Raw genomic sequence first — 23,986 nt, 5'->3', positions numbered from 1 at the left:
AGGTTAGTTTTTAGTCTCTATGAATGTTTCAATTTCTTATGCTCTCTGTAAATATTTGGTTTGAGAACAATTTCTAATGTTCTATATAAATATTTGGAATCAAATTACTATATTTTGAAACCCAACTCTTATAAATTTCTAATGATCTCTGTAAATATTTGGAAACAAATTACTATATTTTGGAACCCAATTCTTATAAATTTGGCCAAAATTTGCAGCTATGTTTGAAGTTATCTTGAGAGAAATTTTTCCCAAGTTTTCATGGAACAATGTATTTATAATTTATTTTACATTGAGAATTTTTCAAAATTTTTACCAATTTCGAATAGTCACCCTACATTGAATAGTCACCATACATTCACTTGCAGAGAGGAATCTGTACATGGGAATTTTTTGTTCCACTCGAGATCCCTCCCATAGGGATGAACATGGTGTCGCAGGGTTCTAATGCTTTCTGTAAATACTATATTTTGGAACCCAATTCTTATAATTTTGGCCAAAATTTGCAGCTATGTTTGAAGTTATCTTGAGAGAAATTTTTCCCAAGTTTTCGTGGAACAATGTATTTATAATTTATTTTACATTGAGAATTTTGCAGCTATGTTTGATTTTCCCAAGTTTTCATGGAACAATGTATTTATAATTTATTTTACATTGAGAATTTTGCAGCTATGTTTGAAGTTATCTTGATAAAAAAATTTCCCAAGTTTTCATGGAACAATGTATTTATAATTTATTTTACATTGAGAATTTTTCAAAATTTTTACCAATTTCGAATAGTCACCATACGTTCACTTGCAGAGAGGAATCTGTACATGGGAATTTTTTGTTCCACTCGAGATCCCTCCCATAGGGAGATCCCTCCCATAGGGATGAACATGGTGTCGAAGGGCGTGCAAAATGTTTTATACGTACTTCACATGGTTTGAGGTGATTCTGGAATTCGTTGTGTTATTTTAGGGTGGGGAAGGGAGCATTAGCATAAAATTAGCATAAAATGTAATAGGGACGGATATAATGCAACAAGCAATACTTTAAAGTAATTACTGGAGAGTAGATTCAGTTTTTTCACCACAAGTAATATTTTAAAGTAATCACTGGAGAGTAAGGTGATTCTGGAATTCGTTGTGTTATTTTAGAGTGGGGAAGGGTTGTGTTATTTTAGAGTGGGGAAGGGAGCATAGCATAAAATGCAACAAGTAATACTTTAAAGTAATTACTGGAGAGTAGACAAGTAATATTAGTAGATTCAGTTTTTTCACCACAAGTAACATTTTAAAGTAATTACTGGAGAGTAGATTCAGTTTTTTCACCACTTTCTTCGGAATCGATTTATTTTTAACTGCTAACTGGAGAGTAGATTCAGTTTTTTCACCACCGACTTCACAGGTTGTTAAACTAATTGTGAGATGAACTTTGAAGGGAACAAAGCATTTTAAATGAAATTTCAAAGATTTTCTTCGGAATGGATTTATTTTTAATTGCTATGTTATTAAACTAAATAACACATGAATATAAAAACAAATAATGAATTTTAAATGAAGGAGATATTTTTTTTGGAACTTCGCTTGATGTGTCAATTAATCTTTTAATTAATACTTAAAATATAGTTTGAGAAAAAAATTTAAATTGTTTTGAAGTTTAATTAATACTTCAAATAGCTAAATACTTCAAATATAGTTTGTGAAAATTTTTTAAGTGTTTTTAAGTTTAATTAATACTTTAAATAACTAATTACTTTGGGAAAAAACTTTAAATATGGTTTGAGAAAAAATTTTAAGTGTTTTGAAGTTTAATTAATACTTCAAATATAGTGTTATATTTGGTTTATTAATTAATCTCTTATTTAAATTTTAAATTTTAAAATATATTTTGCAATAAATAATTTTGGCGGTTAAGATGTATGCATATATAGTGCATATATAGTTCGGGAAATTTAAAGTGTTTTGAAATTATATTTGGTTTATTAATTAATCTGTTATTTAAATTTTAAATTTTAAAATATATTTTGCAAAGTTTAATTAATACTTCAAATTAGAAGAGATCTTGTAGACAAACATCTTCGGGGAATTCGAAGAAATACGAAGAGAGACGAAAAAACCCTAATGGCGGTTTCAGCAGCAGCCGTAGACCAGATATCTGAGAAATTCGTGGTGCCCTCTGTGCAGAAGGCATGGATTTATAAGGAACATGGGGCCGCCAAGGATGTTTTGCAGTCGGACGATGGGGTCCTTGTACCAGAGGGTAAAGCAGATCAAGATCTAATTAAAGTCTGCGCTGCGGCACTCAATCCTGTCGTTTTTAAGAGGCGGCAAGGGATCTTTCAAACCACCGACTCTCCTCTTCCCAGATCGAAGACCTGCTTCGCAAACCCTCTTCTTCTGGTGATTCAGAGCACAGAGGTTTCCCCTGAAGCTAAAGAAAAAGAGCGCGATGCCTGGGTACCGCTTTGCCCCCTTTATCCTGCGACATACAGGGCCGATTTTATTTTCCGAAGCAACGAGCCAACGATTCGGCCATGGATCTCTGTCTCCACCTCATCCCATTTCTGCGGCTGGAATGCTCCAAATCTCACCTCTGCCGAGAGCAAGCAGGGGATTTGCTTCTTGTTTTCGCCAGAGATGCTTGCAGAAGTTTCAAGGTTTGCAGCACACAACCACTATGCTCCTCGTCCAGCGTTGATCAATGCTCCAAGACCGGCGAATCTGGTTTGTTGGAAGCAGGTTCCTCTCTTGAACCAACCAGATTTGTCTGAAGAAACGCATGCATTTCAGATCCAAGTCAAACTATTGAGCAAAACGATCATGCTGTGGGTTAGCGCAACAGATCTCGTGCAGGATCTTCTGCAAAAACTCGAATGCCGGCTGGGGATCCCCTCCTCTTATCTCAGACTGCTATATAAGGGTAAGCAGCTTATGAATCCCCTTCCTCTCTCCTTTTACAGCATTCATAAGGATGCTTCTATTGAGGCTTCTTTTCGTTTAAGAGGGGGTTCCTTTGGGCAAACCTCCTCTGCCCCTTCTTTCTCTTATAAAGATGCAGCTCGCAAAGACGCTGCCCAACCTCAGTCCTCTTCGAAAGCAGCCCAACCAAATGGGGTTCCAAAACCATTTTTGGTAGATAGATCAGAGGAATTTCCTTCCATCAATTTCTCTCACCCTGAGATTGAAAATCGCTACCAAATATTTGCAAAATCTGCACTCATATGCAGATTTAATGGGCTTTGGCCTCGCACAACAGATCTATACCAATGGATCCATACTACTTGGACTAAAAAAACAAGATCTACTTATGTTCAAAAGGATTCTTCATTGTGGTTTTTGACTTAAATGAAGACTACCAAAAGGCCTTAATGGGAGGCCCTTGGTTCTGGGGTTCGGCTGGGCTTTTTCTCACCCCTTGGTTTCCAGACTTCGACCCTTCTACAGCTATCATCACCAAGACTCCCATTTGGGTTAGGCTCCCGAATCTTCCAGCACATCTATGGCATTTCTCTGTCTTCTTAGCCATTGGAAACACTTTGGGACGCTACCTGGCTACAGATACTTCAAGAAAGGAAAATGGTCTCTATACCTACGACAAACTTTGTGCAGAAATAGATATCAGCAAAGGACTGCCGGATCAGATTAATCTCAAGATTGGAGATTTCCACTGGACTCAAACCTTGGATTACGAGAATACAGCCTTCCGTTGCCGACATTGTCATCAAACGGGGCACCTCCAGAGTACCTGTACCCAGTTCCTCGACAACAAGAAGAATCTGAAACACAAACCCAAATCCAAGCACTGGAATCCTTGTGAGCCACCCCGTCGTATGGACGATTTAGATTTCTCTAGTTCGGATGAGGAGGAAACTGAAGTAGATGTGCAGAATGAAGAGACTCCAATGGACGCTCCCTTGGTCGGTCCGACAGTCCCCGTTGACCCTCAGATTCCTCAGAAACGTACTCATTTTTCTTCGTCCTCAGATTCTGATAAGGACATTCCGCCGCCAGTGCAGAATAGTCTACAACTTGTTATGGCTCAGCCAAACTCCACTGAGTGGGTCAAAGTAAGCAAGAAAAAAGGAAAAAAATGTCATATAGTTGGAACCAACCCCTCGGGGTAGCTCTCTCTGCTTAGTTCTATTTTTTGTATTCCCATGTCTTCTATGGCCTTCCCTTGACTGTCTCCAAGGAGCAAGGTAAATAGCCTATCTCCTTCGACTAAGGTAAATAGCCTATCTCCTTCGGCTAAGGTAAATAGCCTCTCCTTCGGCTAAGGTAAATAGCCTAATAGCTTCAAATATAGTTTGAGCAAATAAGATTTAAAGTATTTTAGTTATATTTAGTTTATTAATTTGTTATTTAAATTTTAAATTTTAAAATATATTTTGCAATAAATAATTATGGGGGTTAACATTTATGCATATATAATACTTTCGCATCTAAATATTTTGTCATATTATTGATTTATGCTAAATATTATTACAAATCTATTAAAAAATAATATTAATATATATAATTTTGTGTTAAAATATTATTATCATATATTATTATTATTATTTTTTATAAGATCGGTTATGAGATTTCATTAACTGAATGGCAAAGTGTTACAAATTCAGTTACAAAAAGAGAGGCAGATTTCTGCATGTCTCTCCAGCAAGATGAACATAGCGCCTACGCTTATCAGGTTTCTCTTTTTACATTTTATATAGTGGACTTTTGCTGCTGATTTCCCGAGCTTAAAAATGCAAACAAACTGTTTCAGTAATATGCAGTAAAACATGGCTCTTTAGGGGATTGGGTCCCAAAAGATTTCATTATTTCTAAGAATAGTTTCGGCAACTAACTCGACTGCCTTGTTTGCCTCAATGTCTGCTTCTTTGTTATTTGTTCTCAAAACATGAAAGTATTTCAATTTCAGGGACTTTGCCATGCCTTTAATCCTTGTAATTATCCTTGCGAGCTGCAGGTTCGCTAGATTAGAATTGGTCGCCACTGCTTTGATGATAACTTGGGAATCCCCAAAGACATTTGCCTCCTTGAGGCCCAACTCTTTGAGAAGTTTGATTCCTTGAAAAAGGGCCATCGCTTCAGCTTGTATGCTTGAGGAATGGCCTAATCCCCAGGCAAATCTGTGCATAGATGTTTCATCTGGTTTTATGATGAGCCCTCCAGCTCCAGCAATTCCTGGATTTCCTTTGGCTACCCCATCAAAGAAGAGTGAGGGAAGTGTTTGTTTGGACAGCCAAGATAGAAAATCTTCTTCGTTTTTCTTGATTTTCCAGTCTTTAAGAGAAATAGAAGTGCTTTTCGATTTTTTAAATTTGAAATTGAGGGCAGTTCCCAAATCAATGTCCTGCTGGCTTAGATTTGTATCATCTCCTTTGTCTACCAACCACTCAACTAGCTGACATTTCACTGAATTGGCAACTATTCTGAAATCCTGTTCCTTATTTCGGAATATCCTTCTATTCCTTTCCAGCCAGACTTGCACGCTGATGAATTTAGGCAAAGCACTCCAAGCTGCCTTGACTGTTTTATTTTTTGGATTTGGGCTTGGATATCTGGTCATCCAGCCCGCAAACAAGTCCAGAACAGAGGAAGGGAAGATGAAATTATAATTCCATGAACCAAGAAGCTCCTGCCAGATGAAATCTGCGAATTTGCACTCTATCATGAGGTGAAGGGCGGATTCCAAGTTTTCCTTGCAAAGCGAGCATCTTGAAGGTCCAGAGATGCCCCTTTTCTGAAGCCTGTCGTCAGTTAGAATCTTTTGGTGGCAAAGAAGTCAACAGAAGTGATTGAATTTTGGAATTGAAGGGAGTTTCCAAATGCCTACCCAGGGAGCTGGATTGGGAGGCACATGAGGCTGCTCCAGGCACTTAGCGTAGCCATGAGCTACCATGTATCCTGCCAGATTTGAGCCCCAACCTCTCACGTCCTGTTTGCATGCATGAATTGGAGCTAGCCCGTGCAACATCGTGGTGAACATTGCCAGTTCTATTTGTAAGGCGGGTGGAACTCGGAGCTATTTCTAGCCCGTCCAAGAGTCACCATTCTAGTTCGAGAGGTCCCATAGTGTGTTGATGCTAGCCTTTGTCATCCATCATTTCAGCTCTGTCATGGATCCCGAGTCTGCGAGCGAGGGTCTATTTAGTATTCTGTCATTCCACAGGTTAATGCGTTTCCCATTTCCTAGAATCTAAAAGGAATGGTTTCTTATCAGTGAGCCAATTTTGTTGTTAATCATGCTGAAAGGAGTTTTGAATTGATTTTTGGGCTGATCCAGGCATCTAAGCCTCGATCCTCTGAAGTATTTCCTCCACAGTACAAATTGGACCCAACCTGGATTTGGAGCTATGATTTTCCAGATCAATTTGGCTCCCATGGCTAAGTTTTGGACATTGAGGTCTTTGAAGTTCAGTCCTCCCTCCTGAATCGGCCTGGTGACAATTTCCCAGTTGACTAGGGGAATCCTCTTTTCATTTTTTTTACCTCCTTTCTAGAAAAATTTCTTATTAGCTCCTCCATCTTTTTAATGATTCCCACAGGCACCAAGAGAATAGAGAAATTGAATAGCGGAAGGCTGCTAAGAACTGCTTTAATGAGCACTGATTTTCTGGCAATGTTGAGCAGTTGAAGCAGGTATATTCCAACAGTAGATATGGCATTTGCCATTATTTAATACACTGCCGAAGCCTTACAATAGTCTTCTAGCACTTCTTTAAATTTAATTGCTGAATGAGGAGTTTCAGCCCCCAGCAACAAGGTATCATCGGCGAAGAGGACGTGGTTGATGTTCTTTACCCCTCTTGCAATGCACAGGCCAGCGATGTCTTGATCTTGCTATTTTTTTTCTAAATAGAAGCTGAGGACAGAAGCCTGTAGCACAAATAGGAGGGGTGAGAGGGGACACCCCTGCCTCAACCCTCTAGAGGCTTTAAAAAACTCAACAGCCCTACCGTTCACCAAGGGGGCAATCCAAGGTTCCGAAATACAGGCTCTAATCCACTTGATGAAACTTTGACCGAACCCCAGTTTGTGCAACACATCAAATAAAAAACTATGTCTAACACGATCAAAAGCATTTGCTAGATCTAGTTTAATAACCATACCTTTTTCCTTTCGGTGAAGGCTGGAATGAATCGCCTCTTGGACCAGAACGAAGTTGTCCACAAGCTGCCTGCCATGAATAAATCCACCTTGGTTCTCCGGGATGATTTTGGGGAGAATTTTCTTCAACCTGTTAGCTATCACTTTGTACCCAATATTGCATAAGGAGATTGGGCGAAATCTACTGAAAGAGTTTGCCCCTTTTTCTTTAGGGATGAGAGCGAGAAAAGCTAAATTTGTGCAACCTCCAATTTTCTTACATTCTTGGGATTTCTGGATCATTTTGAAGAACTCCTTCTCGACAATTTGCCAATAGGTCTGGAGAAATCTAGGAGTAAATCCGTCCGGTCCCGAGGCTTTATCAGGGTCCATTGCGAAGAGGTCCTCCCTGACTTCATTTTTATTGATTTTGTCTTCAAGTGCCTGGTTCATTCTGGAAGTGATGAGGTTGGGGACAACATCCAGAAAAATATCGTTTTGACCAGCCTCTATGTCTTCCCTATAAAGCTTCTCAAAATGCTCTGAGGCTGCCTTTTTGATGCTGGCAAAATCCTTCAGGGTGCAGTTATCTTCTTGTATTTCAGAGATGGAATTGCGGCCTTTCCTGGCTTGGGCTTGTTTATGGAAAAAGGAGGAGTTTCTGTCACTAGATTTGAGCCAAAGACTCTTGGACTTGAGCCTCCAGTATTCTTCTTTTGCCAGACAGGCCTTGTGGAAATTTTGCTGAAGCTGGGCCTCCTTTTCCAATTCATCTTTAGTAATTTCAGTTGCTTCTAGATGGAGATACTGATTTTCTAGAGCGCTTTGAATTTTTTTCCTTTCAGCAGCAGGGTTGGGCAAGGTCTTAGCCCAATTTTTCAGCATGGCTTTTACCCTTCTAAGTTTTTCCTCCCAAACAAAAAAAGTGGAGCCCTTGACTGGATCTTTCCAACAGTCTCTGACCTTTTCCATGAAGTCTGCCTCTTTGGTCCAGAGTGAGCTGAATCTGAACGGTATAGGCCCCAGATCCTTGGGGGTCAGTAGCTCTAGACTAATGGGCTTGTGGTCTGAAACACTGCTGTGAAGAATGCACATTCTAGCCTCTAATCCAAGAAGTAGGAAGGAACTTTGAACCAAAAATCTATCAAGTCTTGCCGCTATGTAACCCGAACCAACTCTCTTGTTTGACCAAGTGAACTTACCTGTAATCGGCTTAATGTTTATCAGATCCCAATCCTGCATGAGGTCTTCCGCTAATTCTCTTGCTGGATCCCTAACGATACTGCCTCCGCTTTTTTCTGACGAGGGGAGGGTGAGGTTGAGATCTCCAGCTATGATTATATTTTCCAGATTCTCTAGATCTTCCAGGCTTTTTATGGAGTCCCAACATGTTTTTTTTTTCACCTGTATTGTTAGGAGCATATACATTGAACAGGCAAATAATTTCCTTAGATTCTAAATGTTGCACTTTTGAAAAAATCCAATGAGTATTCAAGGACTCAGAGATTAATGAGAACTTATTAGGATTCCAGAGCGACCCAAGTCCTCCCGAAGCTCCACGGGTAGAGGTTGCATGCGTTCCGTCTTTATTCCAAAATTTTTTGCTTGTTTGGAGGAAAGCGAAATCCTCCAATTTAGTCTCCTGGATGAGAAGGATGTCCAAGGCTTCCCGTCTTATTAAATTGTTCATTACTTCTTCCTTGGCTTTGGTGCCCATTCCCCCACAGTTCCAGGAGACTATCTTCATCATTTATTTTTGCTGGGGTGGGCTCCTTTGGAACCCTGGGCTTCATTCCTCGTCGTCTTCGGGGTTTTTGCCAGTAGTTTCTCGAGTGTTGGCTGACTGCCTTGAAGTTTGTCTTTATAGGTTTCTTGATCTCTTTTATCCTTTGCAGGCTTGCGTCCCCTTGTCGATCTTCTGGGTGATGATTGCGAGTCTCCTATTTATTCTTCTTCCTCTGACTCCTCTGATTCCTGTGTTTCCTCCTCCTCTTCTGAAATCTTCCCTTTGGATCTCTCTGTTCCGCTTTTGGATGAGGGGGAGGCTTTAGATGGAGTAACCTCCTTTGGAATCCCTGCATCCTTAGAGATCATGATTGCCGATCCAAGGATCTCAAATTTATTTCCTTGGTGTTCCGTGGGGGGTTTCTGAGCAGGACCCGACTGTGGGGCTTTGGCATTCACGTTTGCATTCTTCTTATGCAAGGTTTTGGAGCGCTTTGCCTAGTTCCATCCCTCATCCTTCCCTTTTTCTTCCACACCATTGGACGGACAATCTCTGGCGAAATGTCCATAGACGTGGCACTTTCGGCATTTAAACAGAAGCTGCTCATAATCCCGTTTATGTATATGAGTCCAGGGGCCTATGACTATTTTGATGGCTTCTGGTAGTCCAATCTCCAGATCTACCTCCACGCAAATTCTGGCGCAGTCGTACTGATCTTTGCTGTTCGCCTTGTCTATAAATTTGCCAAGGGTATTCCCTATGTGCTTCAGAGAATCCCAATTCCAACAGTGTACTGGGAGGTTGGGGAGTCTCACCCACACCGGGACAGCTGTAGGCACATCCACCGCCGGATCGAAGTCTGGCGTCCATTTATTCAAATACAGGCCTTGGGGCCCCATGAAGTAAGGGCCATTCCGAAAGATGAGATCTTTGTCCTCTTTTGCAGTAAACTCGAACAAAAAGTATCCTCTCCCGAGGAAGAATGAGGTTACCTTGCCTTTAATCAAAGGTGCCCAGTTCCTGGCAACCCAGTTCTCTGTGGTTTTTGGGGAAGGCCAGAGACCTGTAAACTGGCCAACAAGGGCACGATCTTCCAGAGATAGAGCTACTTGGATCGGTCCTTCTGGCGGAAGGGCGATCTCAGGGTTATCCTCTAGCTTCTTCACAAACTTTGCAGTGTCCGTGATCTTCTTCTTTGGCAAAGAGGCCAACAAAGATTTGAATGCCTTAGCGGCAGAGGGTGGAGGAGGGGAGGGAGGCCCCTGTGGGGGAGTCTGCGCCTCCATGCTGATCAAGATTGGGAGCCCCAACCAGGGCAAATGGCCACGGCTAGCAGACCCAGCTAGGCCGGCCGCAGTTTGCAGCAGAGCTCTCGGTGGACGCGCTCGTAGGTTCAGAACGTTCAGAAAGCGGACGCGCTCGCAGGCTTTAGATTGCACAGAATGCGGGTCTCGCAGGTTGCAGAGCTCACTTAATTATAGAAATATTATTTATCATATATTATTATTATTATTATAAATATCTTATAATATATTATATAATATTATAACCATGCTTATAAATGTAAAATCTCAAAAATTAAAATTTTAAAAATAAAAAGATGTTTAAGACACAAAAATGGTAACACTTTTGAACCTTCTACAACCTCAGAAAATCATAGTAATTTACATCGTTTTATAAACTATATGTTCACTTAGAAATTCACATTAATTTACATTTGTTCATAAACTATATGTTCACTTAAAAATGCATTTTCCTTGGCCTCAAAAACAAATTTGATGAAACCAATTTGCTACATTCATCCTTCACATATGGGATATGAAAACCTTCATCTTAGATCTCTCTGATTTATACACTATTTCAACAAATTGTACAATAGTGATTTACAATGAACATGATTGTAAAATCAATCACAATTCTTGTGGCGGGTTGTAACAAATGGACAATGTGAAAATATAAGGCCATCGCATTTTTAGGTTACACAAAATGTTTTTAAGGTTGGAGTTGATCACATTAATTTGTAAATGGGCAAGTTGGTTAAATTTTGTGAGATGAATAAAAAAACCAATTTATCCATTATTCAAATTATAAATTATGATATTAAATCCTAAATTTATTAATATAATTTTTTATTTGTATATTTAATTTTTAGAAACTAATTTATTTGTATTTCATTTAAATTACTATTAATTTAAGTTTATTAATACTTATAATTACATTAATAATAATATGAATATAAATATCAAAATTTGATAATTAATAACAAAGGCCAAAGAAAAACTTTTGGCCAAAGAAGCAACAAAGAGGAGGCTCACGACTCACTTAAGAATAACTTTTGGCCAAGCCAAGGATGCAATAAAGAGGAGGCTCATAGCTCACTTAAGAATAACTTTTGACCAAGCGAAGGATTCAGTAAAGAGGCTCATGTCTCACTTAAAAATAACTCAAGAATAACTTGGAATATTTTTTCCATGTTGAAACTTTTATTGAATTTCCTTATGTAGTTTGTTGCAATAAAGTTTGTAGTAAGGAATTCTCTAAAATCATTTTAGTTTAAAGCTTAGAAAACATGTCAATTTTGGCAACTGGATAAATTGTTGAGTAAACAATATTTCATACACATTTCAGTAAAGAGGCTCATGTCTCACTTAAAAATAACTCAAGAATAACTTGGAATATTTTTTCCATGTTGAAATTTTTATTGAATTTCCTTATGTAGTTTGTTGCAATAAAGTTTGTATTAAGGAATTCTCTAAAATCATTTTAGTTTAAAGCTTAGAAAACATGTCAATTTTGGCAATTGGATAAATTGTTGAGTAAACAATATTTCATACACATTCACTAGCCTTATGCATTGTCTACAACTTTTTGTATGTTGTGATGATGATATCTTCATTTTGTCTTTTGTTATGTTAGTGTTGTTGATATTTATTGTTATGTACTTTCTACAACTTTTTGTATGTTGTGATGATGATATCTTCATTTTGTCTTTTGTTATGTGAGTGTTGTTGATATTTACTGCTATATAACTTTTAAGAGTGTACAATGTTTAAACAGATAGCCGGCTCAGAACAACATAAACTCCCCCAAGGAAAAGCAAATATGTTTGCCCAATCCGATGTGGGAGAGCCAGAATAGGAATCGCGGCAGAGAAAGAGTCTGAAAATCTAGACACTGGCAATAGGTCTCAGATTGGCGGGGGCCCGCTATGCTCTTTGAGGGAAATCAATATGAGTAATAACCTTACGCTCTCTTACCGGCCGGGAATAGAGGGTTGGTCCGGTCCTCTGCGAGAGATTCCACGGGCGGGCGGGTAGGTCCTTAATTACCTGAGCTAGAGTTCGGGAAGAAAGGCCTTTCTTTCTTCCCCTAAAAGCTAAAAATGCATGTAGCTATCTATTTTGGTTTTGTGTGCCTTATTTTGACGTGCTAAGAACTATATACTCAATCTTGTAGCATGGGTTTATATGAACTTTCATATATTTTCCTTTTTTCAAAATGGTAAAAGTACCTGCATTGAATGGCATTTTCCTTTCTTAACATTTTATAATTTCTTGGTCCTTGATTATAAGATGGTTTTCCCTAGCATGAATTACTTGAAGGCTCTATGTTTGATTCCAAGACATTTTCTCTTTCTTGAGGTGGTCTTAGTTTTATAAAATTATCTTTTTTATTGTTGAAGGTTTTTTGTCTCCATTTGGAATAATAATTAATCTAATAATGTTTGCAAATCTTCTACACCTAATTCCAATATGTTGAATGAGACTCTAGCCTGACATTGAGCTATACTTAGTTAATTTAGTTATATTTCCACTCATTTCTCCATCTTCTCTCTGTACTCTGCCCCTTCCTTCGACTACTTCAAATCTTCTTCTAGGGCTAGTTTGGTTATTCAAATAGTCATTTCTCCATCTTTTTCTAGTACTCTGCCCATTCCTTCAACTACTTCAAATCTTCTTCTAGGGCTACTTAGGATATTCAGACATCCTCTAAGTGTTGCTCAAAAGATTGATCTGTAATTTTCCTACTCTTCTCGAGATCTGAATTCACCGCATTTAACTTATGCAAGGCTTCATTTTCCTTGATATTAACATGCTCCAATTGTTCTGTAATTTTCCTACTCTTCTCGAGATTTGAATTCAGCTCATTTAACTTCTGCAAGGCTTCCTTTTCCTTGATATTAACATGCTCCACCTAGGCAAGGACCTTTTCTATTCTTTTACTTGCATGTTCTTCGGCCTCTTATTCTTTCTTTTATAGCAAATCATACCCTTATTTTGTAATTGACACAAAATTGTCATCTGATTTCTTAGATGAACTAGAAGAGGATCTTTGAAAATAGAAATTTCCATATTAGCATTTTGTGCATCTTCTTTGATTCAACGATCTTAGCTTCAACTTCTTCAAGGGAATCTAATAATTTAGTTGCATTTTCTTTGGCTATGTTAACCTCAACTTCTGTGCATCAGACAACTTCAACTCAATATCCTTGACATTGGTCAATTCTTTCTTCAACAATTGAACCTCTTCATTAGCCTTACTTGCCATTGCAAATGCTTATTTGGCTTCAAATTCCTATTTTTCAGCAATAGCATCCTTTTCATCCTCAACCATTGAACATGATGCATATGCCAAATCGAGAGCCTCTTTCAGAAAACATATCTTTGCAAACAATTCCTCTTGCTTTTTTGGCATTGGCCTTTGAAGCATTGACTATTTCCATGCCCTATTTAGCCGTGATGTCCTTACAATCCATCGTAATGGAGAGGTTTTTCTCCACCCGTTGAAGCTCTTGATGTGCAGATTGCAAGGAAACCGTATCAAAAGCACGTTGTCTCTACATAGCTTCAAGTTCAAACTGTCGGCCTTGATCCCTCTTTTGAGCAGCCTCCTTGATCCCTCTTCTAAGTAGCCTCAATGGTGTCCTGCTCAAGCTCATCAATTGACAACTTCTCACTCTTAGATTTCTTTAGTGCTCTCTTCTGAACCACACGAGACTCACTCAATCTCACATTGGCTTCATCTAATGCCCTCTTATAAAGAAGTTGACCAGAACTATTGCTTGGTTGAATTTTATGAGATTTATATGCAATATTAATTCAATAATTAATAAAAAAATATAGTCTTAGACACCCTAAATCAACTTCACTTTATACATCGTTAGAATTTCATTTCTGCTACATCTCTCCATCTTATTTAGATGGTTTCTCAATTTATGCCACATCTCTCCATCTTATTTAAATTGTTTCTCAATATATGCTTTACGGCGTTTGCTTTGCAACATTTGGTGCAAATGCTAGTTTAAAAGTTTTAAGAAATTGATATATAAAGAAAGAGATCGATCAATTTCTATAAAAATTTTCTTATAAAATCATTAAAATATAAATTAAATAATTTGTGTCTCAGCAAAAAAACAATAATTAATAAAAAACACTAGAATATAACTATAAACACAATAAAAGAAAATATATAAAAATGCAATTATAAGCATAAATATAAGAATGTAGTTTATAACCATAAACGCAATAAAATAAATTCGCTGTGTAATAGGTACCACCACTAATTTTGTTAGGGAAAAGGCAAGTGATAGGGGTGATCTATATTTTCTACTGGCACTCTTTCTTACTGTATAAAATAAAGTTTACAAATGATGAAGACCAGTAATATATTAGCTAATAACACAAGCCAATAGTTTCCACACTGGCTGCATTTAAATCTCCCTTTCGAACACAATTCCCCAGAGCACAAGTTAGACATTGATTTCTTCGCCAAAGTTGTCCAGTCTTGGAGACAATGGTGGCAGGAACCAAATTTATTAACTCTCAAAGTGTAAGAAAGCCCCCACATCATAGTCAGGTAAATGATAAATGCGACATTCATTCTCGAGATATAGGCGGTTTTTTTTGGGGTACTGCTCCCTTCCTCGAATATTCTGTACTGTTATTCATTCCTCTTATTGCTCCAATCATTTATATCTACAGCAGTAAAGGTTAAAGTTTGAACGGAAGAAGTATTCTCTGGCCGGTTTTCTGACCCTCTCTTTGCCGTCGGGAAAATTAAAGAAAATTCTGTCAAAAGTAGGAAAAAGAGAAGAGGGACTGGAGAGAAAAATGTACAGGAGCGTTCAGGTAATCAATGGCTACCACACTTACATGGTACCAGTTGCTACTTGAACACAGTTAATGTGACCCCATGCTTCGAAAAGCTTTCTGCGTCCAGAAGAAAAGGGTAGTACCGATAGTTTGCAGGAAATGACGGTTGTTAGAATCAGAACGTGTTAGTATGATCGTGACTCGTGAGGTCTGAAATCGGGTAAGTTTGTGCAGTGTTCAATCCCTAGAAATCACATGTTGTTAAGTTGGAAGAACTTTAATCTTTTTTGGGTATCCCGCAAATTTTGCTTTCGTAACTTAAAAGGACATTGTCAGAGCCCTTAGGGTCTTATTTTGGTACTGTAAAGGTCCATGAAATTGTTAAGAATTTAGACTGTAATTGTGATTGGTCTTCAAATGTGATTTCGGTACCCAAAAAGGCCTTCAATCCGCGATCATTGTGCATCATGACTGCTGGCAATCCTCAAATGTTGATGCGGGCATTTACAAGGTTTTTAATATTTGGTTAATCATGTTCAATAATCCCGGGGCTGGAGCTTAAAATGTGCTTTAATTATTCCGAAAGCCTTGAATCTGGTCAAGCCAGGAGAATATTGCTTCATGATAGCCATCAGAATCTGGTTTTGGTGTTTATATCGTTAAAACTCAAGCACTGGGGTGATCAACCTGGGTATAAAGTGTTTTATGACGCCACAAAACAGACGAACTTACAGATCTGTGCTTACGAACTCTTTCGGTGGGTTTTCAAATAACTCCCGGAAAACATTACAGCAGCAATGAAGATGGGTTTCATTCAGAAGAATACCAAAGGGCTACCTAGAGGTGGACAAACAAGCAGGTCAAGTATTATGACTATTGCCATTTTGTCGTTTCTGGTTTTGATTCTTGGGTTTTTTCTCATACAAGGGACGCAGCCCCTCTGTAAGAATCCTACCAATTCTGGCATTCAAGAGGCGGTTCTCAGAGACAATGAAACTTCATCAGATTTTGGCTCAGGCAATGAAGCTTCATCAGATTTTGGTTCGCTCGGAGTACCTTGGTGTATGTTTCTTACCTTGACTGCAATTACTTATTTTTGAATTTCAGATATTAGTATTTTGTCTTTTGTTTTTAATCAATTAAGCACCCATCTGAAAACTTCGGTATATTTACTTATTTTTGAATTTCAGATTTTATTATTTTTGAATTTCAGATTTTATTATTCTGTCTTTTAGTTTTTAGTCAATTAAGCACGCATCAGAAAATTTGATTTTGTATATTAAGCGTAAACGGTCTTTTTTAATTCATGAGGAGCTATGAACCCAAATTCCACTCTGTAGTGGTAAAACCCACTTTAATGCTGCTGGCATCAAACTTGCCCAACTCAAGCATATGATCAGAGCTCTATTCTCTCCAAGACTTGAATCTGTGTCATTATCGTGGCAACGTCCCCATCTCAACAAGTTGATCACAGCCCAACGGACTCATTTGAACATTCGGTTTCCTGAACCAAATTCTGACAATATTTACATGTCTATAAGATCATGGATCTGTAATCCAGCATTTTATTTTGTACGTTAGCGTGAGATTACCATTTGATAGAGTTGATTGATTGTTTGATATTTTTTCTAACTACTGTGTTCTATAAAAACCTATACGCTCCTCACGTCATGTATACTATCTTTTAGTGGTGTTCATGTTTTTGCTATTCAAATTTGGATTCTTTTTATTCATAATTCATTTATTGGATATAAATCTTATGCCTACTTTAATTGTTTTGTCTAAAGGCAGGTCAAGACACGGATCTACTGTGAAGTGGACGAGAGATGACCTTCTTTATGCCCTGAAAGAATTTGTGCCCATTTATCATAGAAGACCTATAAAGAATAATATGTTTGGTATGGGTTTTGATCACAGCTTTGGACTCTGGTTCATTACAAGGTGGTTACAACCAGAGCTGATGATAGAGAGTGGTGCTTTCAAAGGTCATTCCACTTGGGTTTTAAGGCAAGCGATGCCCGACAAACCTATAATATCAATTACCCCTCGTCATCCTGAAAAGTATTTGAAGAAAGGGCCAGCCTATGTAGATCCCAATGGAAGATATTATTCAGGGAAACAGTTTGTGGATTTTGGAAGCTTTCAATGGAAGTCTGTAATGAAAGAGTATGACATTTCAGACCAGAGCAAGGTGCTTGTTTTCTTTGATGATCATCAGAATGAACTCAAAAGGTGAGGTCTCTCTTTACGGTTACTAGTTTGACAGTAATGTTTGTTTTCAGGTGCCAATTATATGCACTTGTTTGAGTATCCATTTGTTGGTTCTTTTGTGCCACTGGATTAATCGGGTATAGTTAGTGCCAACAAAATGGGTACCAGCTATGCTGCACACTTTGAAGTGTTTAGTTTGACTTGTGACAAGGAAATGACATCTTCTCTTTTAAATGATTATGTGTTATTTCTTGTAACATTAGATTGAAGCAAGCTCTGAAGGCAGGATTTAGGCATCTGGTGTTCGAGGACAACTATGATAGTGGCACAGGAGACCATTACTCCCTGCGTCAAATCTGTGATCAGTTTCATATAAAAGGTAAGAAGTCATTTTTCTGGTGGTGAGATGATATTCCCAGTTTCCATTTATTGACATCAATATTTATTAGGAAAACTGTGATGTTACTTTGGTTATAACATCAATTCTCCATGTATTTTTGTAATGCGGATATTTTGATTTGCTTGTGCATTATACTACTCTGTTTGCCAAATACCACTTTCTATTTCTTGATATCAATATTTATCAGGAAAGTACGATGTTGCTTTAGTGATACATTCAATTCTATGTTACTTGAATGTATCACATTCAAATACATGGAATGCATGTAATTGATTTGCCTTCACATTATACTACCTGCTTGGGGTGAATTTATTGTAGAGAAAATGTAGGAGTTGATATATGCTGAGAAACTAAAAACTGATGGTATATTACCAAAATTTCATCATATAGGATTCAGTTGGATTTCACTAAATCCTACGAAAGTGCTAAACTTTTAGAAGGGATTCTAGCTTTCAGGGGATGCAGGTCATTTTATAATTCAGTTATCTGTACACTTATTGAATGTATAGCAAAAAATAAGTTACTGTCTTTTAAAGTTACGAAAACATATTAATAACCTGTTGCACTTCATGAACCTGGACATATTGAAATGTCTGTCAGCTTACTGTTTTGTGGTTTTATCCAGGTGGTGGTCATAATTGCTCTGAAGGCAGTGATGAAGCCAGGATAAGAGCCAAAAGGAAGCAATTTTGGGAAAAGGCCTTGGACATAAAAGAGCTTTGTGGGCCAGGTGACACTTGGTGGGGTGTCAGAGGACAAATGAGAGACAACTTCAACCACAGCTTTGGGATCATCTCGTATGCTGAGCATTTTGAGCATAGCAAGTTTGTGGAATCTGTCCTGGATATGTACTGGGAGCTTCCACCTGTAGCTGGTCCATCACTTACTCATCAAACAAGATATGACCCTGCTCGTTCCTCTGAACCACTTATTCCAAACCATCAAAAAGATTTATTTAGAAAACTTGGTTTGAGCAGTCTGAATAGGACTGTGTTCAATGGATACACACAGATGGCGTATGTTCAAATATCAGCTTAGTTCCACTTCCCAACACTGGGTAGGCAATATGGGGTCATTATTTTTTGTGGCACAAAGGCATGCCATATATTTTTTTGTAGCAGTACTTTTGGGAAAATCCACTAGATTGTTGCTTGGATGAAAAGATCAACGGTTGAGAATTTATAAGGACCTTCTCTGTAAATTGTTGTTATGTTTGTTACATATGCTTAAAATCTCATTTGCATTTGACAAAGCCAATAGTGTAAAATGCTCCCAGCTGTAAACAAGTTACTTGCCAGTCTGAGAATCCAATCTTTTGAAATTCTGTGTGAATTACCAACGTTTTTTTCCTTTCTGGTTCTTGATTATCAACATCTATTGAGGATGTTAATGCTACTTTTGTGATAGATTCAATTGTGTGATATGTAATGCATGTTGCAATATCCCAATCTTTACCCTTGGATGTATTAGATGGAATTATGTTCAAATTGTAAAAGTGTTTATAATGATGGGAGACAAGGCACACGGGCTTAAATAAAATGACCATGTGTGTAAATGATGTAAATATGTTGTATGGATTCTTAGTGCGGATCTCAAGGCCATAGCCTGACTAGTGAATGGCTAGGCATGTAACTGTAGTAATTATGATTTCTATGTACCATGTGGCAGATCTTTTATGGTATGCTCAAGATATGTAAATAGTGTTTCAAAAATTAATATGAAGGTCCAAGATGGCTGCAGAGAGCACCAGAGGGGCTACGAGTCCACTATTGGGAAGGAAAAAAGGGGACCCATTCCATCTTTCCAAGCTCCTACCTTTCTTGATTTGTTATTTAAACTTCACTCACCATTTTGACTTAGAATTCAATCATTGACTGCATGAAGTGGTTGGTGAGGAAGTCTACCTCATAGTTTTGAAAGCATGGGGCTGGGTACAACCATTATGGAGAAGTACAAGAAACCCTATTGTCATGAAAATTTGAACCTTCTCCATTTCCATGCACAATCTTTCATTCTAATTCAGATGGACTCATTGATTCATTCTTCTCATGTTCCAGCATGATTGAAGTTCTGAAAAATGCATTCCCATGCTTATGGAACATGTCTAGCAGAGGGAGTGATATTATAATAAAAGTTCAAATAAAACATAAAGTTTGGGCATTAACATTTGAATCAATTTCATGTTGGTTGATGGTTGGCACAGCTTGGCTGCGTGCCATCTTGGGGTGATGGAGGTTGTGGGTTCAGATCCTGCTGCTCTGAAAGAGAATGGGAAATAGTCACATGCATTATCGGACAAAGAATACTGTCAATTTTTGTTTACGATGGGAAGAATCAGAGCAGCTAGATTCCAAACAATTGGTTTAGGCTTAACTGACTCTTTCCTTGGTTTATTAGTGAACCATCTCTCTAGAGATGGTGAGAAAGATTCTATTAGAAATATTCTTGTTATTGCTCTGACTCACATCCACCAAAAAGTAGAGCCAGCTCTAATAGCTCCAAATTAATTAGATAGATTGATCAGTATTCAAATGCTTGTTATCCCACAAATACAAAAGGAATTTCCTATTCTTTTATGTAGCCAAGGGTTCTACTTGGAAAAAGAGTTGTCCTGTCCCGATGAATTTGGATCTAGAACCATACGTTCTGATGCAGGAGATCTAGCAGCACTGGCCAATGAAGCCTTAATAATTAGTATTACCTGAAAGAAATCGGTTATAGACACTAATACAATTCGATCAGCTAACTGCATTCCCATGCTTTAGATCGATATACAAATCTGTAAGTGACAAAATCCAGCAACAGAGAGCGCTTTGTGGACCTGTGAAAAGAGATGGATGGTTTTAGAGGAGCATAAAGGCTGGATAGCTAATGAAACACCAATTTTCCTTGTAAATTGCTGCTCTGTGGGTGCCATAGAGGCAAGGTGTAATGCTGCCAGAAGGTAGACAGCATGATGGGCTATTACTGCCAACACCGAGAGTACTAGAATGGAGAATACTCTCAAGGAGCTGTTTAGTAGAGAAGGGAGATGTCTTCCTTCTCCTTGCACTGTGGGAGAATATTCCCAAGGGACTGTTGAGTAGAAAAGGGAGATGCCTTCCTTGTGCTGCGTGGGAAGTGGATAAGAATGCCATGATTGTTTCATAGCTCAATGATTACTCGGAGTTTTTAGTTGTAAGTAGTTTCATTGATCCTAAGAGCAATTGAGATGGGGGAGTGACTTCTGAATCTGCAGGAGTTTCCTTCACTGAAGTGGCCTCTTAGCTCAGAATGGGGGTGGCATTTGCAGTGGAACATATGTTTGAGTGAAAAGTGCTCATACACAGCCAGTTTCTTATACCATCTCAGTGAAAAGTTAAGTGTTCAATCTCTATTTATAACTTGCAAATTAAGTTAATTTATGCTTATGAATGAAATTCAAAATGGAATCCATGATTTAAATGAGTTTCTGCATGCTTATTTCTGCTCAGTTAATTAATTGCATGCATGTATGAGTTTGAATGGTTTTATATTTTAATTGGTTCGAACTTAAATCAAAATTTTTGAATCTGGGTAGTGTCCGTGCTTGGTAGGTTGTGTAATCCTTTGAAGGGAATGTTACATATGCATGCTGACTCTGCTGGTACCCTATACTAGCCTGGTTGGGACGAATTTCTTGTAATGCAAATTTAAGGTTTAATATTTTCAAGGAACTCCAAAGGATAGTGTATTAGCGAAAATTCTTTACATATGTGACAGAATTCACTATCAGTGATTCTTTTTTGTTGTTCAGCTGGCCCTAAGTTAATTGACTAGCTTAACCTGATTTGAATTGAAATATGAACCAGATGTTTTTCTATTATGGATCTATTATTCATTTTTGCATCATGGACCAACCCATAAGAAAGCTCCATTGGTTTGTAACTTTGTTGTATTGTGGTCTTTTGCAGGTGGTAGACATGGCTGCTACAGAGATAGTGATGATGAATCCACGATGAGAAACATGACAAAGCAATTTTACAAAATGGCATTGTGGTCCTAGGGGAGATTGGGTTTGTTGTTAGAGAAAAAAAAGGAGAGAACTTTAACCAAAGCCTCAAGATAATCACTTAAGCCCAAATATTTGAGAATAGCAAGTTTATTCAATTTGTGTCATTTCTGTAGTGGGAGTCTGTCTTGTCAAACAAGATATGATCCCACATGCTTCTCACTTGTACCAGATCATCATAAACTGCTCTTGGTAGTAAATAAGCAATATCGTGTTCTCATTGTTGCGTGGCACAATAATTGTTGGGTTAATCTTACCTAGGTCATAAAGTAGTTAGGATAACCTTGCCACAATTAATGATGGGTTTACAATTCATGGTTTACCCAAATTACATGTTCAAAAATAATTTTTCTTTTTTTCTTTACAAGAGGTCCAGATAGGACTTCGACTCTTTGACTCAACAAACTTGCTAGAAGCATGAATATGCCTAACTACTGAAATAATAATAAAAACTCTTTTTACTTTTTTTTGCTTTTTACATAAAATACATAATGATACAAGTACAATGATAATTATGAAAACCGAACATAGTTACATTTTCCAACACTCCCTCTTAACTAGGGAGGTATTCATAATTCCACAACCAGTGCAAGGATACTCTAAAATTAAAATATTCTCATAAGAAGAGTCGGTTTGATAAGCCATCTTCAAGCATCAACATTACAACCAACATTGTCAAATTGCAATATGGCAAGGCCTTGACTAACAAGCGCTAACTCTCCACTAGAATAGATCACAACGTTGGGAGGCATACATGTGGACACCACCATAATCACCTCTCAAGACACATACACCATCTGGATGTTCACAAAGTATGTCCTTACAAGATTACTCTTATCTTGGATTCCCAATCCTCAAAGAATATCGGTCCTCTTCGACCACTGTTATCTTGGATATCTTGTCCAATCTTCAAAGAGTGTTGGTCCATGGGACTACTTCTATCTTGGATTCCCAATCCTCAACAAGTGTCGGTCCCTTATGCTTATCCAATCCTCCATTCTCCCTACCAGTGCCTTCACTAGACGTATGACTATTAGTCCTGGCCTAGTGCATGACACATGGAGAATACAGTGTCCTCTATCACTCCCTCTCAACCAGGGAGACATAACCACAATCCTTAGCTAATCTCGTACTTCATCAATACATCAACTACTTGTTCTTCCGTGGAGATATAGTTGTAGCTATAGGGCTCCTTTCTCGCATTACATCATACCTAGGCTTCGACCTTTTTGGATGTCAAACATCATACAACTTTGTCATCAAATGGTTCATCTATCGTCTTCAAGGAGCCAAATTCCTCAGAACTGCTAGCACATGCCTTCTATTCTTCATAACAGAGTTTTGCCTCATATCTTCAATAAGTCATATCAACTTTCCAAATATCAATTCTTCCCTTATGCTCTTCCAAGCCATCAATAGTGCTATCCACACAATCCATGTGTTCCATGATCAAATCACGCAGCTGTAGGTACATCAATATCATCCAACAAATTATCTCAACTGCTATCTTTCCAACCTTTGCATATACTTCTGCAATGTCTTTCCAGGGAGCAAAATCATATATCAAATAATATCGGAGTTACCAAATCACAATGGCCTCGAGTCAAGGTGTGAGATTCTTCATGTCAAATTCTACTGCTTGCTCCTTATGAGGTCAACAGACCTTTGCAAGGTCTATCTCATATTTCCATAGAGTTTTGCTTCATTCTCTTCAACTTTCAATCATCAATTAAGAAAAAACCAATCAACAAACCCCAATACCGTAATCGTCAAGGCCTTGCCATCTGATAGTCTTTTTTTGATGCATACATCAAACTGCTCCTTCCTTCACAATATTCATGCTATGTTGCGTTCCTTCAAGTCTTTCATTTGCTTAGTCAAGCTTTAGATAGACCTTGCCTTGACCTGTAACTTTGGTTAGAAGACTTATGAAAGAACAGGGAGACAAAATATAAAGACATTAGCATTAGTAATAAGAAGATGTTAAATACTTATCTCTGGAGGAAGGTTGACTCCCTCTTAATCTTGGACCCCTTTTCATCAAACCTTATCTTCACATCAACATGATATAATACCTATCATTCTTAAGAACTAGGTTTCTTTTCCTTTCACAACAGAAACAATCAGTTAGGGTTTCTATTTCTAGGGTTTCTCTTTTTCTCCATACTTTGCTAGGGTTTACAAACCCTAGATACCGGGACCTGTCACTCACAAATTGTAGAGTTCTACAACCACATAAGAGAGTTGCAAAACCCTATATTTTTAAGGTCTTCAAGATCTGTCACGATAAGAATTGAAAATTCTATGCAAACTCTTGAAACTTCATAGTCATAAAGACTTGTCAACCAAGCATTGTAAAATTTACTAGCATGTTGCAAAACCCTAATGATACTGTTTAACTTCCATTTTATATGGTTAGAAGACCTAGTCTTCATATGCAATAACATTAAT

The 23,986-nt window shown here is 37.9% G+C and overlaps 1 protein-coding gene across 2 annotated transcripts; it reads left to right on the top strand.

The window, feature by feature from the left end:
* Positions 1-15,226: 15,226 nt before the first annotated feature.
* Positions 15,227-18,757, top strand: LOC149260382 (uncharacterized). 2 transcript variants are annotated; one of them, XM_089420560.1, is made up of 4 exons: positions 15,227-15,956; positions 16,682-17,126; positions 17,369-17,484; positions 18,131-18,757. In XM_089420560.1, exons 1-4 carry the CDS (start codon positions 15,692-15,694, stop codon positions 18,541-18,543), a joined length of 1,239 nt encoding a protein of 412 aa, XP_089276686.1. In that variant the 5' UTR covers positions 15,227-15,691; the 3' UTR covers positions 18,544-18,757. The 2 variants fall into 2 exon arrangements, with proteins under 2 accessions (XP_089276686.1, XP_089276692.1); XM_089420566.1 differs by having other exon boundaries at positions 17,369-17,506; positions 18,131-18,384.
* Positions 18,758-23,986: the final 5,229 nt, after the last annotated feature.

Source organism: Pinus tabuliformis, chromosome 6 (genome assembly GCF_031772625.1).
Source record: "Pinus tabuliformis cultivar Carrire ecotype Pingquan chromosome 6, CPIR1, whole genome shotgun sequence".
Taxonomy (NCBI): Eukaryota; Viridiplantae; Streptophyta; class Pinopsida; order Pinales; family Pinaceae; genus Pinus; species Pinus tabuliformis.
The sequence above is the reverse complement of the archived record's forward strand: the minus strand, read 5'-3'. Positions and strand labels throughout refer to the sequence as shown.